The sequence below is a fragment of the Mustela putorius genome, unplaced genomic scaffold (assembly GCF_011764305.1).
Source record: "Mustela putorius furo isolate JIRA1106 unplaced genomic scaffold, ASM1176430v1.1 tig00003988_pilon_pilon_pilon, whole genome shotgun sequence".
NCBI lineage: Eukaryota > Metazoa > Chordata > Mammalia > Carnivora > Mustelidae > Mustela > Mustela putorius.
The window spans coordinates 16,128,065-16,145,681 of NW_025422127.1; the positions used below are offsets into that span (position 1 = coordinate 16,128,065).

The 17,617-nt window shown below is 44.7% G+C and overlaps 1 protein-coding gene across 1 annotated transcript in view; it reads right to left on the reverse strand.

The window, feature by feature from the left end:
* CACNA2D4 (calcium voltage-gated channel auxiliary subunit alpha2delta 4) overlaps positions 1-17,617 on the reverse strand; it is a 112,898-nt gene that overhangs the window by 70,789 nt on the left and 24,492 nt on the right. The window contains exons 7-16 of the mRNA XM_004773738.3: positions 12,094-12,154; positions 11,276-11,426; positions 9,276-9,350; positions 8,302-8,391; positions 8,076-8,189; positions 7,502-7,580; positions 5,874-6,007; positions 4,377-4,454; positions 3,512-3,592; positions 2,886-2,960 (exon numbers count right to left, since the gene is read on the reverse strand). Of these exons, the coding sequence (XP_004773795.1) occupies positions 2,886-2,960; positions 3,512-3,592; positions 4,377-4,454; positions 5,874-6,007; positions 7,502-7,580; positions 8,076-8,189; positions 8,302-8,391; positions 9,276-9,350; positions 11,276-11,426; positions 12,094-12,154 (938 nt within the window). The remainder of the gene's footprint in view (positions 1-2,885; positions 2,961-3,511; positions 3,593-4,376; positions 4,455-5,873; positions 6,008-7,501; positions 7,581-8,075; positions 8,190-8,301; positions 8,392-9,275; positions 9,351-11,275; positions 11,427-12,093; positions 12,155-17,617) is intronic.

Consider the following 17,617-nt stretch of genomic DNA (forward strand, 5'->3'; position numbering starts at 1 on the left):
GTCAGCTTGTTGTAGTTTGGACAGCTCTAATCATTAGGAAGCTCTTCCCCATACAGAGCTCAAGTCTGCACCCCCTGTTACTTTTACCCATTGGCCTTATTCTTTCCTTGGAGCTACACTGCACGTTTTCCACCTGATGGCTGTTGAGGTTTTTGAAGGTGTTTGTTATTCCTGACTACACCTCTCCAAGCTAAACGCTCACAGGTTGCAGATGCCTCAGCTCCCTCTGAATGGGCTCTACGTTGTCAGTGTCACTCCCAGAATGGAGTGCCCAGGATGAAGGTCAGTATTTCAGATGGGGTACTGACCAGTGTGGTGTGTGCGTGCGACCTTCGTGGGCCACAATATCATATGGCTTTGCCTGCTACCTCTGATTCAGCTGGATTTCCAGGACAGCTACACTGCCCAGACAACCAAAATGAAGTTCTCAGTCACTTAAGTGCCCTTGGCTTTCCTTGCATGGTACACTATTAAACTACATCTTTTCAATACTATGCTTGAACATTGACTATTTTGCAGAGCTTTCCATGCATCCTAATATATTTATCTTGTTAGTTTCAGCCCATTGTTTAGAAGAGTACTTTCTGAATACGAATTTTCTCCTTTAATGTATTATCCATACCTTCCAGACTTTGTGTCATCTGGTTTCTGTGTTTTCGTCTTGTTGATAGAATTCTTGAATGGGACAAAGCCAAGGACAGACAGATTCTGTAGCGCCTAATGAAGGCCTCCCTCCAGCTCAACACAGAGCCATTCATTTCTTCAGATGCCATCTCAATTCAGAGTCTTTGAATGTTATTATTTCCTGGCCCTACCTTCCCTCCCTCCCACTCTGCTACCAAGACAGATTATCATCAAGTTATCTGCCACTAGGTTGGCAGCACTTCCCAGCTTTAGTTTAATAATAGATAAAAAAAGGAAAGGGATGGTTTATTATCAGGGTAAATTAAGAATTAATCAGAGGGTCTACTTTTAGCAGAATGAGGCCCCCAAAGATGCTCAAATGGTTGAAGTCCCCTATCACTGTGTATCGTGCTTCTGCCAGTTTTTATTTCTTTCCAGAAATTGTCACCCTCATTTCTTGCCTCTCTAGGAGGTCTGCACTATAACTGACACAGCAGTATTGTCCTTTCCTCCTCACCCACCCTTGGATGACCTTCCATTCCTGGTCTTGCTGAGGCCTGTGCTCTTGACAAACAGCACTGCCCTACCATCTTTTATATCGACTCTCTTTCTTTTGAGTAAGGTGCAATATTCTGCATCATTGCTATTGTCTTATTCCTCATAATACTTGAAAGATCATCTCTAGCTCCTCTTGTTCAAACCATAATTCCACTTTGTATAACGGCTTATACTTCGAGCTCCAACGGAAAGATCTCAGGCCAACAGTATGGCTCTTGACCCTCTTTCAGTTTATTACTGGGCATATCCTCTATTACTTTTCTTTTTTAAACTTAAGTATTGTTCTCCTTAATATCTATCACAAACTGATAGTGTTTCTTTAGGAAGCTCATTATGTTGGCTTTACATAGTGACGTTTGTCATGATAATGATCTACACAGTATTTTTCTCTAATTGTTTCATTTGTGTAAGTCTATTTGGGTATACCTTTTTTCCTTAATTAGACTATTACCTTCTGTTTATAGCATTCTCAGAGTGTTATAAGGTCAGCCCCCCAGTAGGTCCACAATATCAATTGATTGGTTGAAGTCTTATATTCATCTATGTTATAGAGTTGTTGACAGGTGAGTTTCTGATCAGTGCCCTTTAATTTTACAAGTCAGCTCCATGATAGATCTTTTTCTCCCCTAGTGAGTCATTTTGTTGCCATTGGGGCTACCTCCTACAGAACCCACTGATACCAGTCAGTGACCCATTTTGGTTCAGATGCTTGCCCAGTAGAGTCTGAATTGGGAAGACAACACGGCTTCTAGTGTGCCCCGATCTCTCTACTATGAACCTCTACAGTTTTCCTTAAATAGCTCAATCGGTTGCTTTATGAACATTCAGTATCTATCTGAACCAAACTGGAATGACATGTGATTTGGCTGTTTTCTCCAAATGGCAACTGGAGCAGATGAGCCCCTTAATAAGTTCTCACAAATTTACTCTGCTAGCTACTTTCTTCAGATGCCATCTCAATTCAGAGTGAGACTGAAAGGGGAAAGGGCTAAGGTTCCTGTAACTTCCCTCCCCCTGCTGGTCCTAGCACTCACACTGAGAAGTATGGTTACTATTGTCATCAATAGTGGCCAAGTACCATGACCAGAGGCAGCAGGGAGCTCCAAGTCTTGGAGGTAGAAGCTTTAGATAAAATGATGCAACTTTCTCTCTTGGCTCTCAGTTGTTCAGTCGACTGCATATGAAAATGCCCCAAGCCCCTCTATTAGTATGGAGGGAGCCAAGAGGGAGACAGGAGCACTCGGGAACATATCCCAAGACAAACTCAAGGAGTCATAGCTCTGCTGTCCCACCTCTCATGTGACTCTTTCCTTGCCATTATTGTTGTTAACTCAATGTTCACACTTCCTCATGTGGGGACCCTGAAGGTCTGATGATACCACTGTCAGGCTCCAAGAGGAGTGTGGTGTGACTGAGGCAGTGACAGGAACATAAGTGGCTTGTCCTTCAGGGAAAACTGTACATTTCATTACATGCCCTCTGGTCTGTTCATCAATCAGTTCATGAATTTTTGCTTTGTCTTTCCTGCTAGATTATAAACAATTTGAAGACAAGGACCATGACTTAATTTTTTTTTCTTATATTACTCTTTGTCTGGGTTCTTAAATGGAGCCCAGTGTGTGCTCATTGTTTTAACTGTTCTTATGAACTATCTCTAGATCCCATAGAGTTAAGATCCCAATGCAAATAAGATCTGTACCTACCAGGGGTCGGAGATCAGGATGTGAGAGAATATAGCCGTTGTTGGTGTTCAAAAAGGCATATCCATGCACTCCGAGCTGCCAAAACAACAGGGATTGAGGGGCATCAGACCTGTTGTTTGAGCTGGAGAACTGGAGCTAGCAAAAGGCCAGGCTGCAGGACAATTAAAGATGACAGCTCACAGTGGTGAGGTTCTCAAATAGGAATATTAACAGGGCCAGCACCATGCTACTAGCCATGAAGTTTGAATTTTTTCCTAAATTCTACTGTTTATAGCAGCTGTAATGATGCATATAATTACTTGACCTTTTTCCCACCACATGTTCTAGGTGCTTTGATGATGTAATCTCACATGTTCTCCAAACAGGACTGCATGGCATGGAGGAGCAGATAGAAAAACCAAGGCACAGAAGGCCACAGAACGAGTCAGAGCTGGTGGTGACAAAGGGTCTCAGAAGTCCAAACCATTGCTCCCATGCTCAGTGCCTGCACTTTCCTGGCGGTGGGATGGCAGGGCCCCATCCCAGCTCTGAGCTTGGCTACATTGCCTTCAGAGAGGCTCTGGAGCTGGGTAAGACAGCTCCAAGGGAGTCTGTGATCTTCACTCAGGCATCTGATCCAGGCTTACCTTGTAACGGGGTGCCAGCTTCATCAGCTCCCTCAGGGCCACATCAGAGCCCACCACACCCAGAAGAATGCCGTGGGATCGCTGGAAAGAAAAACATCAGGGTCAGGGGGGACCTGGCTTCCCTATGCACAGGATCAGACTGGACCCTCAGCTTTCCCAGAGCCTGGAAGAGGAAGCAAGCTGCTCAGGCCTTATATGACCCTTCTTCTGCAATTGGATTTTAGGCTGAGCTCTTTGGAATAGACATCTAGAACCTACCAGAAGAGGTCCCAGGAGTAATCTCAGCTGCTGGGAAGATTAATTTCCAGTATTAATATTTAAATTGTAATATTTAAAAGAAATACAAAATTGAATGAAATATTAATTTTCATGGCAGAAGCTGAAGTATCAAAATCCCAGGGACCATAACCTATGGACGTTCTGAAACACACAATGCCTATAAGGAAACATTTTCTAACCAGAGGAAGGATGGAAGTTTCTAGAAATTCCCTGACCAGAGGCCTTTACCAACAAATTAGAGGCCACCCAAACTGGTAGGTTAAGTGTTATTTTGCCAGAAGGTTGGCAAGGGAACCTTTCTAGCCTTATATCTCAGGACAGTGGTTACAAGTTCAGAGCACTAGGACAACTCCAAACTGGCTAAACAGAATCACAGGGCGAGGTTTGGGAAATACAGACACCACACCACTTTCCCTCCTCACCCCTTCCCAACCAAGAGAGTCTGGTATAGCTGGTTGGGCATGGAATCTGAATATGAAAGAGGGCTCTGATATGTAACCAAGTCAAGAACCATTTGTCTAAAGAGGCCAGCCCATGGCCCCAAATTCTAATCCCTGTTGCAGCTTCTCAGAGAGTGGCCACTCACTGTTTCATTCTTTTTGCTGAAGACTGGCATGGCCACAGTGGTGAGGAGCATCATGTTCTGGGCCTGCGAAGGGGAGAGCTGTCAAGGAGGAAAGAGATAAGGACAGAGAGTTCAGAGTCCATAGTGTGGAGGACCCAGAGTCACCTGTGTGGACTACCACTGAAGTGTCACCTTCCAACAGGAGGAAAAAGCCACATGTGAGGTTCCCCTTCTCTGCAAAAGGAGAGCTGGCAGTAATGCTGAAGGAGAGAGGTTGGATGGAGAGGGAATCAGGATGATGTCACTTAGCAACAACTGTCCTAAACCAGGGCAAGTGTCAGAGCCCCAAAGCCTACAGCTCTCAAACATGCTCATGAAGTCCTCTGTCTCAAGCATGCCAAGGAAGAGCTCGGGGAACAAACCCGTCTTGCACAGACCCAGAAATCTCTGCCATGGACACAAGGTTGGCAGACACAACAGTCCAGTCCAGTTAAGATGGAGAAGGACATTGACACTGAGCCACCTACAAATGCAAGGGCACGCATGGGGAAGCACAGCGCAAGGGGAGGCTACAATGTAGTTGTAGCTGATTGTAGAGTCACTCCTAACGACCATGAGACAGACCCACAACCTCTTCCTCACTGAGAAAGTCAGAGCCACGTCATTCCCCACCTCTGAGATGGCCCCCCTTCCCAACTGCCTCATCTTACTGTGTGGGCTCCTTCAGCCTCCTTGGAAGCTGCAAGCATCCCACTTTGTTATGAAGACAGGCCCTCACAGGTGCTGTGTGCAGGTGTGTTTGATATGTGCCTCGTCATCAGGATCGACCCAATGCTGTGCTGAGCCCCTAGAGTTCTATAGTATTCTTACCTGGAGAATGAAGAACTTTTAAAAATTGGATATATTCGGGATACCTGGGTGGCTCAGTGGTTTAAAGCCTCTGCCTTCAGCTCAGTTCATGATCCCAGGGTCCTGGGATTGAGCCCCACATTGGGCTCTTTGCTCAATAGGGAGCCTGCTATCCCTTCTCTCTCCCTGCCTGCCTCTCTGCCTACTTGTGAACTCTGTCTATCAAATAAATAAATAAAATCTTTCCAAAAAATTGGATATATTTGACACATAACCTCGTGTTAACTCGAGGTATTACTTAAGTGTTGCTTTGATACATTTATGCTGTCATATGATTGCCATTGTAGTGATGTCTTTTATATTATGTAATTATAATACAATATTGTCTGTATTCATTACACCATGCATAGATCACTAACCAACAAGGGAAGAGGGAAGGAACAAGTCTGAAGCAGAAGGGCTCTGTCCAGGGAGGGCAGGCTTGAACAGGTCTGCTCACCAGCTTTCCGGGTCTCTGGGGACAGCATCCAGGCAAGGGTCTTCTAGCAGGCTGAGCCTGTCCACCCCTTCACCCATCTCCTGAGGAGGTATTCTGTTCACCACTCTCCTGACCCAGGAAGTTCCTCTTACTCCTGGGCCCCTAACTCAGGAACAGGGTCAGGCTCCCACCTTGCTGTCCATGTAGGCTTCTGTCCAGATGATGTCATGGTCATGGTTGATGACCATGGGGCGGCTGAGCACGTGCAGGTACTCCATCACATTCTCCTGTGCATCTGCCAGAGTGGAGATCTGCGTGTAGTAGCCTGCAGAGGAGAGGGTAGTGTGGTTGTGGGAAGCTGGGGGCACCACTTGAAATCGGTCTCTGGGGCCCATACACTGTTCCCCAGCTGCTCTTGGCTTACAAGTGGGATCTGCACTAGGAGCTTCCCTGGGTCACAGGGACTATTCTCTCCCAAGGCTATGCTTTTCCTGGGGAGAGCTGGAGGCCCTGGTTCTGTCTCAACCTGGGAGAGCTCCGGGGGGCATTCCCAATCCAGAAAGGCCAGAAGAGCAGAGGGGCCTCAGCAGCAAGAACTGTGTGGGTTGGCTTCCCTCTCACATTGATGCCCTCTTTATTTCCTTACAGGGTCATTTCCCAAGAGCACCTTCTCCTGAATGCAGCTCTGTTTTGGGTCCATTTTCAGGGAGTACAGTCCAAGGCAGTAACTCAGTGCCCCCTACCCCCTTTCTCTGACCACTGCCTTCCCAGTTACAGGGAGGGATGCTATAGCCTCTGTGTGGTAGCCAAGGTGATACTTAAAAGAGCAAATGGCTTACAAAATGGCTTAAAAGAGCAAATAGCTATGAATGACTTAGTACATGTTTACCTCTCTGGTCTCATTGCTTATCACTTCCCACAAAACATTCATCCCACCCTCTAGAAAGTGAAACTGCGTTCCATTCCCAGATGCCTCTTGTCTTAGACCCTCTGTCTGGAACACTCTTCCATGCTCTCTATGTCTGGATGATTCTTACTATCCTTTATGTCTCAGCATAGACACCTCTTCTTTAGGAAGCCCTCCCTGCTGCCTCCAAATTCCCATCAAGTCACTCTCCCAACCCCAGTATCGTGTGTGCCCCTCTGCCCTTATAGCACATTTCAGATTACATCATCACTAATGATTCACTTGTATGTGTCCTCTGCTGGACAGTAGCAAGAACAAGACTGAATCCATCCTGACCACTTTGCCAGGCACCACAGTACATACTCCATAAGCTGGTTGAATCGAGGGCCCAATTTGGCATCATGAAGCCCAGGCTTTGGGTTCTGGCCAGAGACAAATGATGATCAGATCCAAAACATTATTCTAAAGAAAATGATGATCTTCTGCTTTTTGTCTGGAAGCAGAACCACAGTAAAGGGGCTTAATTTTGCAACAAGAGGAGCGGAGCCTAGACAAAAGAGAGAACTTACACTGAAACCGTGTAAGTTCTGTCTCACTGTCTGTATTGTGGTTCATATAGACTTTATTTGAAGAGAGAATTTTTGCTTCTGCAAACACTGGATACATAAACTCTCAGTTTCATTCCAAGTGACTTTATGACCTAGAGTTCCCGCAGGGGTAATCATGCATTTACTCAGGGTTTCACGGGAGCAATCTACATTTTGTCTAGCTTTTCCCAAGTAAGAAGGAGGGGCGAATACTGTCATCTCGGCACACCACTGCTCCTCTGCAAGGCCCCATGTCAGAGCCATGGCTCAGTACCTTCAACGACTGGACGCAGGCAGCAAGGAGCTCTGCTCACACACCACCCACCTTTGTTGTTGCACGCGATCCACTTCAAGCGGTCAGCGAAAGTCACTTCTCTTCCAATAAGATAAGTGAAAACTCGAACCTAGTCCGCAAGACACAGATGGACTCAGCAGCTATGATCCTGGCTATAAGTAGTGCTAATATTATTTATGTGAGCCTTGGACATCAGGTCAAGTACTTTCCTGACTTGGGACTCTCCACTTTCATCCTATTGACCAGAAAGGATCCTGAGGCCCAGGCAGTGACAGGACTTGCCAGGGCCGTGGTGACATGGGCCAGATCCTGAGCGGAGGGTCACAGCCTGGCAGTGTTCTTCTCAATGCCACACCTGATCTCTCAGCCTGTACTCTTTCTTGCAAGAGGCCTCTGTGCCTAGGGTCAGTGTAATTTTGGAACACCAGTCCGAGACATACTATTTGAATAAGATAACGGGTCTAATGGGTCAGAACATTTGAACTCAGGGCAGGCACAGTTTGTTTGTTTGTTTTTGTACCAATTGTTATCCCATGCAGGCAGTACGAGAACATTCCCCTTGGCCCCTTCCTCTGCTCCCCCTGACTTCCACCAGAAGAGTAACCTTGCGGTCCGGCCAGTTGTACTTCTCAAACACTGGCTCATAGTCCTCCACAGCCCCATCAGTGATCAGCATGATGGCCTGGTTGCAGAGGCTTCCTTGCCGGGCCTCTTGGAACTGTGTAGGGAAAGGACAGGCACTGGGACTGCAGACCATCTCCTGCCCTCCCCACACCTCCACCTTGTCTCCCAACCCTTCACTCTCCCCCAGCTTCACCATGTGTAGGTACCTTCTTTAGGATCTGGAAGGCTTCAATCAAGGCTTGGTTCACGACCCCCACACCCTTAACCATCAGCTCATCTACCAGCTGTTTGAAATGCTGTCATGGGTAAGAAATTAGAGGAGAATCAGTGGATCGACAGCCAGGAAACCTTCATCTTTGGTCTTAATTTCAAAGGCTGTTTAGACCTGTTTCCCCAAAACATGATTGCAGAATCCATCTCTTCATGATCCAGCTAATTTCATAGCTGGACCCCTACCACAGATGTTTCTCAAATGCCCCCAAGATAAACTGAAGGAGTGTAAATGGCTGGGTACAAACACATTCCTGCTACTGGAAGGAAATTCCAAGTGTGAGCCCATCCAGAGCAGGAAGACAGTCCAGGAAGAACTGCTGGGAGCCACTGCCCAGGTTCCCAGGTCCCCAGCACCTTCAGCACCCAGCCCAATGTAACCCAATAATGAACATTTCACAGGAGAAACCACGGAGGCCACCAGGGGCTCCAGGGTCCCACCCGAGGCTGGGATTCAAGAAGCAATCAAACTCAAATTCTCCAGCCACAGGAAGAAGGATCTGTCACGTGAAAGCTTTTCCTTTGAAAAAAGTTGCCTCAATCTGATGGGTTTGAACTTCTCTTCCTTTTGGGGAATCTCCTTATGACTGATATAGTGGAAAGTCCCACAGAAGAGGCAAAGAGGAGAACTGAGTCTTGGATAACCCACAGAGAGAAAAAGCCGACCTGAATAAGTGAGATTTCCCTTGGGTGGGAGGTCTCTCTTGGCTCACAATTTGCTCCGATAGGCAGGCAGCATATTTATGAAGCAATTTCTTGGGTGTATTTACATGGGTAACTTCTTTGCCCTCTTTTCAAGTGCCATGGAAATAAGGGGACCATCAGGCAGTCTGTACATGTCGCTTTCCACCATCCTAATCAGAGCAGGGATTTGGAAGCCTCAGGCACTCACCTGATGGGGGACACTCACCTCACGATTGTCTCGATCTGCCTGGACGAGGATCCCTTTAAAACAAGGCTCGATGTAATGGATGTAGTCACTGTACTGCAAGTGCAAAGGACAGAGGGGACAGGAGAACAGTTTGGGTCCATTTGGAAGGTCAGGGCCTAGTGAAAAAACTCAGGCAGCTCACAGGTTACGTAGGCACCTGTGTAATATTATCTCGGGTTACCCTATGCTTCTGGCAGTTCTTCTGAGCAGAGAGAAGGCAGTACAGAGAACAGTGGGGTCTTAACTCCAAAAGTTCTCCCTCAAAAACTGGTCTTGGGCCATTTTCTCGGTAGCTGGCTGAGTGATGTCCATCTCCTAGAACACACAGAGAACCTGAAGGTACTGAAAGAAACCCTTGGGTCTTCACCCTAAGACTACACAAAGTGCCTTCCATGAGAATCCCAGAGCCTTCCATGTGCCGACCCCTCCCCTGGGCCTGGGTCTGGGGATTAGGAACTGTGTTCTTTCACCCTTTTCTTTATACTTATGATGAAGGTCTTCTAACTTTCAACAGGAAACAGGAAGGGAAAAAGATGAATTATTGCTGCCCTCTTTTTCTTACTCACTCCACATCCTCATAGTTAAAATTCAAATATTCAAGATGTCTTTAATCTATTTCTGTTTAAATAAGAGAAGGAGGGGCGCCTGGGTGGCTCAGTTTGTTGAGCAGCCAACTCTTGATTTCAGCTCCAGTCATGGTCTCAGGGTCCAAGCCCACATCAGGTTCCCTCAGCAGGGAGTCTGCTTCTCTCTCTCTCTCTCTCTCTCAAATAAATAAATAAATAAATAAATAAAATCTTAAAAAAATAAATAAGAGAGGGAGAGAAAGGGGGATGGTGGTGACATGGTCGTAGGAGTGCATGCAAGTTCAAGGACAAATGTTGGGGTGTTCTGGGGGAACACTGGGAGCAAAGCTTCCTCTACCTCACATCCCCAGATGGCAGGAGAAGGGTTGGAAAGGAGGTGGGGCAGGCCATGTGGTAGGAGCAGGAGCACACTCGCACTCTGCCTGAGGGGGTTGGACCTGATCCTGTGGCTTTCCTGGCCCTGCTGCAGGTCATGACCAGGGATGGAAAGGTGGTGGAGATTGGGAGGGTGGAGTCCAGGAAATGATGCAGGCCTCAGGGGAGCAGGGGAGCAGTTCAGGGATGAGGGGGGCCCTTCTCACACCCTGGGATGAACATTTTGAAATTAGATCATTTTGCCTTGGTATTCCTTTACTAGATACATAGATGTCACAGAGGACAAGCATTTTCAGCAATGTGGCAAGTTGGTGGGAGAGTTTTAGATCAGGTGACCTTCAAAATGATGCTTCCAAGGTGGCAGTCAACTCTGCCTCCTTAGAGGACTGAACTGGCCTGCTCTTTCATTGCATTCCTGACTCTTATGTTCCCACTTCTTTCTGCTTTTTCCCTTTCTTTCATTACTTTTCTAGAGCAGAAAGAGTTATCCTCAGGAAGAGTTGTGGTGAAAGCAGGAGGAGGGTTTGCTGGTCCCTTTCCAGGCCCCCAAAACCTATGCTCCCCTTCTCCTGAAACATCTGGATTTGGGTGGGATGAAAGAAGTGGAAGGTCTGGAAATGTAAAAATCCAGAGCCCAAGGCTCACTCATCCAAAGCATAACAGAGAGGCTGTTCCAGAGATGGGTACCAATCAAGGGCACATGGGTTAGAGTAAGTTAGATATTTGCTCAGGGCCAGTGTCTCTTAATTATTATTCTCAGATTCATCTGAGAAATTGGTGGAATCTACAGAATTAGAAAAAAATGGATGTGCATGTTTTACACATAATTTCAGAAACTCTGTGGACCTCTTGAAGGCCATCCTTGGTCTGACCTTAGCTTAGAATACCCAGCTTCAGAGGAAAGAATCATCATACAATATGAAGCAGCAAGTGATTGTAGATATAGGTCATTCTAGTGCAGGCAGAGGAAAGGTTTTTTCCTAGGGGAGCTATTCCAGAGCAGGAAGGCACATTTACCGCGATGATGTTAACAAAGTCATTCTCCCCCAGTGTGTCCAGGATGGTAGAGATGGTGTGCTTGGCAATAGTCATGCGCAGCCCCTTCATGCTGCCGCTCGTATCCACCACAATCACTATGTCCTTGGGAGAAGTGGCAGCTTGTATGTACCTTTAGCAGAAAACAAGCACAGTCCAATGATGGGAAAACTAAAGCCAGGGCAGCCACCCGATTGAGTCTCTAATTATTTCTATTTAGAGTCTGGCTCAAGTGTGCCCACATTTCAGGTTTGTGATCCATCAATGCCAGGTTTTATCAGGCCCCATACCCACTCAGCGTAGTTCTAAAGCCATTTAGAACTGCACAGCTGGGAATGTGCACATCTAAAGGGCCTGTCAGGTGGGAGAAAGGTTAAGTCCTGGTGGTAACCCTTATCCTCTTTGTTTTGGACCAGCCGGTGTCCTAGAGGGGCAGGCAGCAAGGGGGGGGGGCAGCTGGATTGCAGTCTCAGATTCTGCTACAAACTTATCAGAGGAGGAGTGTGGAGGGAGAGGCAAGTCTGGCAGAGGGTTGAGTTCAGTTAGAGACAGCTCAATGTCCTGTGTGGAGGTTTGGGGTAGGAAAGACAAATGTGAAGAGTCCTGGAGCAAAGGCAGCTGCAGAGACAAGGAGGAATGCAGCTGGCAAGTCTTCCTGCTCTTGTGTTGGATTTAGGTTCTATATCCTGAGGCCCTTGGCTAGTGGTAAGGGCCAGGCAGGGACCAGATGAGAACTAGGCGGAACACAAGGGTTGTAAGAGAGATGCCATCATAAGAGACCTCTCCCCTGGAGCTCTTACCAGCCACGATTTCTGCAGTCGAAGGTAATGACTCCATTCTCATCAGGTGTCCATTTGATACCTGTGGAAATAAAGCCTGGTTTTTGTACCAGCTCAATAAAGCTGCTTCAGAGAAATGATTGGGTGATGTTGTCCAGTTTGACCATCCCCAAGGCAGGACTGGCAGCGGGCCTGGGCAGCAGGGTGTGGGACCACTAGGTTACACCCTGTAAATTGAGGCAGCAGTCAAGGAGGAAGGCCAGCTTATGGAGGGACACCTACCACCTACACTGCCCAGACCCAGAGTTGGGGTTACTGTTCCAGGAAGGACAACTAAATGTGATGCCTGAGTCTCCTGTGACTGAACCTCACATCAAATTGTAGAAGGGGAAGCTTGAAGGAGGTATGACTTTAGCATCCACTACCATCAGCAAAGCATGGACAGAGTGCAATTCTTGCAGGTGCTCTGATCTCTAGCCCACCTACTCAGCTTAATTAAGTTCAAAGGGAGAAGTGATTTGGTTATAAACAGTAAGCTCCTTGAGGTCAGGGATTCCCATTACCTAGCACAGTGTCTGACACAGCACCTAGCAGAGTTGATGCTCAATACATGTTTATTACAGGAATGAAAAATGAATGAATGTGTATGAAAGGTCTTGCCTTGAGCACTAGCAGAGTGCCAGGATAGATTTTTGTCTTATTTATCTTTTCAGAAACTTGGATAAAGGCACACAAAGCACAGATATTACTGACATGATCCACAACATAATCTCTGTTTGAAAGACTTTAACACTTGTGAATAGAGGGTTCAAGATAAGGAGATGAAAAATAAATGGTGAAATTGTAGTAGGTTATGTATGGGCTAAAAAAAAAAAAAAAGTAGTAGCAGTATCATGAGTGTCTGGCTGGGAGCCCCCAGAGATTGTCCTGTTGCACAGTAGTTAGACTTCAGATGAGATGTACTCGTTGAGGCATTGCTGGTCTCTCAAAGGCAGGAGATGTTTTCAGGGATCATGACCCCCAAATCAGACAAATGAAAGCAGAGTTCTAAGAATGAGGGACAGAGGCCAAGGCCGCCAGGAGACCTCGAAGGAAGAAATGGGACCAGAGCATGGTGGGAGCTTGAGTAACAATGACTGTGATGCAGACCTGTAGGCAGCTGGAGATGTGGGGTCTTGCAGAGGCCACATTCCACAGCAGCATGATTGTGGGCAATCTGATCCTTAGAACAATAATGAGGAGGGGAATTGAGTCTGAAGTTTTTGGCTCTGAACCCAAACGTTAGAAGAGTATTTTAGTGGTCTTGTTAGGGGTATCTTCAACTCCAAGAAGAGATAGAAATGGTCCTCTGGAGGGGAAGCTTGTCTCTTGAAGTGGCATGGACTCACAAGCAAAGATTATTAAATACATGAGAAACAAGCAGTGTGAGTGAGAGGCAGCAGAAGTAAGAACCATCAGATGTAGCCTTTCAGGGATTACATGTGTTTGAATCAAAAATACAAGGTATAGGATAGCTGTGTCAGAGAAATCACCAGGAAGAATATGTAACAAGAAGTGGTTAGGAACAAAGAGACAGCCTTCAGAATATGGAACATTCAGAAATGAAAAAAAAAATTAAGTTGAAAAAATACATAATGGATTATTCATAGATAAAAAGAAAATGCATGCATTTGAAGCATTCATCCAGAGGCTAGAGTCAGAAAGGCTAATATGTGTCTGGCTGGTGTTGTAGAAAGAGAAAAAGGAGAGCACAAGGAAGGACAATGGCCACAAAGCTGGTGTCAGCATATTCTAGGACTGACAAACAGTCCCAATCCATAGACCTAGTAAGCACAGTATATCCCAGGCAGGATAAATAAGATATCCGCATGTGGACACACAGTAGTGAAACTGCACAACTCCGAAGGCAAATAAATAAATAAATAAATAAATACCTTGAAAACAGCCAGAAAGGCTAGAATACTTACAAAGGAACAGCAGTTAAACTGATAGCAGATCTTTGCAACATCACTGGAAGTCAGAAGACAATGGAAACACAGTTTTAAGGTGTTGAGAGAAAATAGTTGCTAATTTAGAAATGCATTCCCAGCAAAAACAATCATTAAAGAATACATCAGTGTTGATGGAGAGCAACAGTGTTGTTTGCTGACATCTGTTTGGGAGTTTCTAGTTCCTCTGTGCTGTTATTTATTGCAAACCATTTCTCAGGGGGGTGTCATTAAATGCAGGCTTAGTCACTCATCTCAAAAAAAAAAAAAAAGACTTTGCCTTTTTCTTTTTAAATAAGATAACAACAGGAAATGATTGGTATAACTCATAAAAATTTTTTAAAATGAGGACTTTAAAAGCCAAACAAAACAATAAAATGAGGATAAAACAAAACGTTTGCAGATTAACAAAGCTGGAGCAGTTTACCACCCAGAGACCTACTGGAAGGGAACATTTGGAGGATTTACTTCAAGTGGGAAAAGGATCTTGGAAAGACAGCTTGAGATGCATGAAGGTGGGCAAATAAAATAGTAAACAAAGGTTAATTCAAAATAGGCAATATTTGTCTCAAGTAACAGTAATAGTATCTAACTTGTGGGAATAAAAAAAGGGAAATGTTTGATGACAATGGAATGGAAATCAAGGTGATAGGAGAGGTAAGCGCAAGAGTCCCAAAGCCCTTTTGTGACTGGAAGGAGAGTAGAGATATTATTTAATTTTAACATCTTGTGTTAGTATGCCTGATGAAATTGCAGGGGTAATTACTAAAAATAAAACCAGAAGGAATATTTCCAAACTGGTAGAAAAATAGAGAAGTAATGAGGAAAGGGGTTATTTATCAAACATTTAATCACTGAAAAAGACAAACAAGGGTAAAGAAACAGAAATAGAAGAACAAGTAAAAATTTTAGAAATCATACAATGGCATGTTTAACTATATCAATACAATAAATGTAAATGTGTTTAACTTGCCAGCCAGTAAAAGAGATTGTCAGTTTGGATAAAAACTGAAAAGCTATGCACTATTTTCAAGGGATAGGTCTAAAACAAAACAATGTGGAAGGATGGAAGTAAAAGAAGGCAATAAATATACATCACTCAAATACTAACCAAAAACTAGTATCACTCTGTGGGTATCAGACAAAACATACTTACAACAGAAAGTGCCATGGGGCTAGTGCAGGTCAATCAGCACAGATAGAGAAATCAGCAAATATACAGGAAATTTAAACAATACAATTAACAAACTTGATCTAACAACATACACAGAATTTTTCATCCAACAATTGGAGCACACAAATTCTTTTCAAGCACACATGGAATATTTATAAAACTTGATGACATACTTGACGCATCTCAACTAATTTCACATAATCAGTACCACACATGCCAGGTTCTCTGACTGCAAATAAACTGAATTAGAAATTTATAATGAAAAGATAAATATAATTGGATATATTTGGAAATTTTAAAACACACTTTTAAACAACTAAAAGATCAAAGAAATCACAGGGAAACTAAAAAATGTTTAGAAGCAAATGGTAATTTAAACAACTACCATGACACCAAAAACTCAGGCAATGACTTTGGTGTATCAAATCAATAAAGTGGAAAGAGACCCATAGAATGGGAGAAAATATTTGCAAACTATTTATCTGATAAGAGGTTAATATCCATCAAACATAAAGAACTACAGCTCAAGAACCACAAAAGCAAGCTGTCCAATTCAAAAATAGGCAAAGGAGTAGGCGAGGAGCAAGATGGTGGAGGAGTAGGAGACCTAAGTTTCATCTGGTCCCAGGAATTCAGATAGATAGTTAACAAACCATTCTGAACACCTACAAACTTAATAGGAAATCAAAGAGAAAGATAGCAGCAATTCAATGAACATAAAAGCGGCCACTTTCTGGAAGGTAGGATGTGCGCAGAAGTGAATCCCAGGCGATGTAAGGAAAGAGAGACTGCTGGGGGAGGGGCCAGTTCCTGGCAAGCGGTAGAGCTACAGAGCACAAAATCGGAACTTTTGGAAGTCTGCTCCACTCAGGGATGTTGATCCAGAGGCTAAGTGGGGGGTGGAGCCCTCATGGGGACAGTGTGGCCTCAGGATCCACAGGGTCACAGAAAGACCAGGGGTGCCTGAGTATGGCAGAGCTATGAGGTATCAGAGTGGGGAAGCCCAGGGCAGAGATAGAGCTGAGCAGAGGGTTCTCAGCTCGGGGTTACCTTAAACCATGATCAGAGGCACAGTCGGGCCACACAGCTCTTTGGGCAGGGACCCGACGAGCAGCAGATCTGGGGAGACTCACCTTCCTCCACCAGCAGGAGCAGTGTGGGAGTGCATGGCAGGAATCAACTGGGTTTGGAGACTCCAAATGGGGCTGTGCACCAGAGACAGAAATGCTTGGTCACCGACTGGGTGAGCTGAAGGTGTGGCCGGAGATCAGGGAGACAGGCAAGATTGACTGCTTTTCTCTGAGGGCTCACTGAAGAGCGGAACCCCTGAAACTCTCAATTCCTCTGGGGCTGGAGATTAGGGGTCGCCATTTTCATTCTCGTGCTCTAAAGCTGTATGGAAAGCATTCAGGGAAGGAAAGCTCCCGAGAGTGAACCCAAGCAGATTACTTAGCCTGGACCCTGACAAGGGTGTTGTAATTTCGCCTCGGGCAAAGACATTTGAGAATCACTGCAACAGGCCCCTCCCTCAGAAGATCAGCAAGAATGTCCAGCCAAGACCAAGTTCACTGATCAATGAGAACCGTGGAGCTGCAGAGCCAGAGGCTTGTAGCACATAGACTAAATGGCTTTTTCCCCATGACTCTTTAGTCTTCCAGTTAAATTTTTAAAATTTTCATTAATTATGGGGTGCCTGGGTGGCTCAGTTGTTAAGTGGCTGACTTCAGCTTGGATCATGATCCTGAGGTCCTGGGATTGAGCCCCTCGTTGGGCCCCCTGCTCAGCAGGGAGCCTGCTTCTCCCTCTCCTACTCCCCCTGCTTGTGTTCCCTCTCTCTCTCTGTGTCAAATAAATACATAAAATCTTTAAAAATAAAATAAATTTTCATTATTTTTTCCTATTTTTTCTTAATTTTTCTTCTCTCCTATTTTAACCAAATCTTATCTTTTCAATACCTTTTTAAAAATCTTTTTTTAATTTTCATTTTTATAGCCATATTCTATTCCTTCTTTGTATTTAACCTTATTTTTTATATACATATAAGTTTTTCTTTCTTCAAAATTTTGGGATACAGTTTCTTCTAACAAACCAAAATATACCTTAAATCTAGTGAATGGTTTTGTTCTAGTCTCCAGCTTGGTCACATTCTCTACTTTAAAAAGAAAAAAAAAATTCTTTCTTTTTTCAACCAAATTCCTACCAATTCCTTTTAAAAAATCTTTTTAAATTTTCATCTTCACAGTCATATTCCATCCCTTCATTGTATTTATCCTTATTTTTGTATATATTTTGTGTATATATATATATAAGTTTTTCTTTCTTTAAAAATCTGGGAGGCATATTCTTCTAACAGATGAAAATACAACCAAAATCAAGTGTGTAG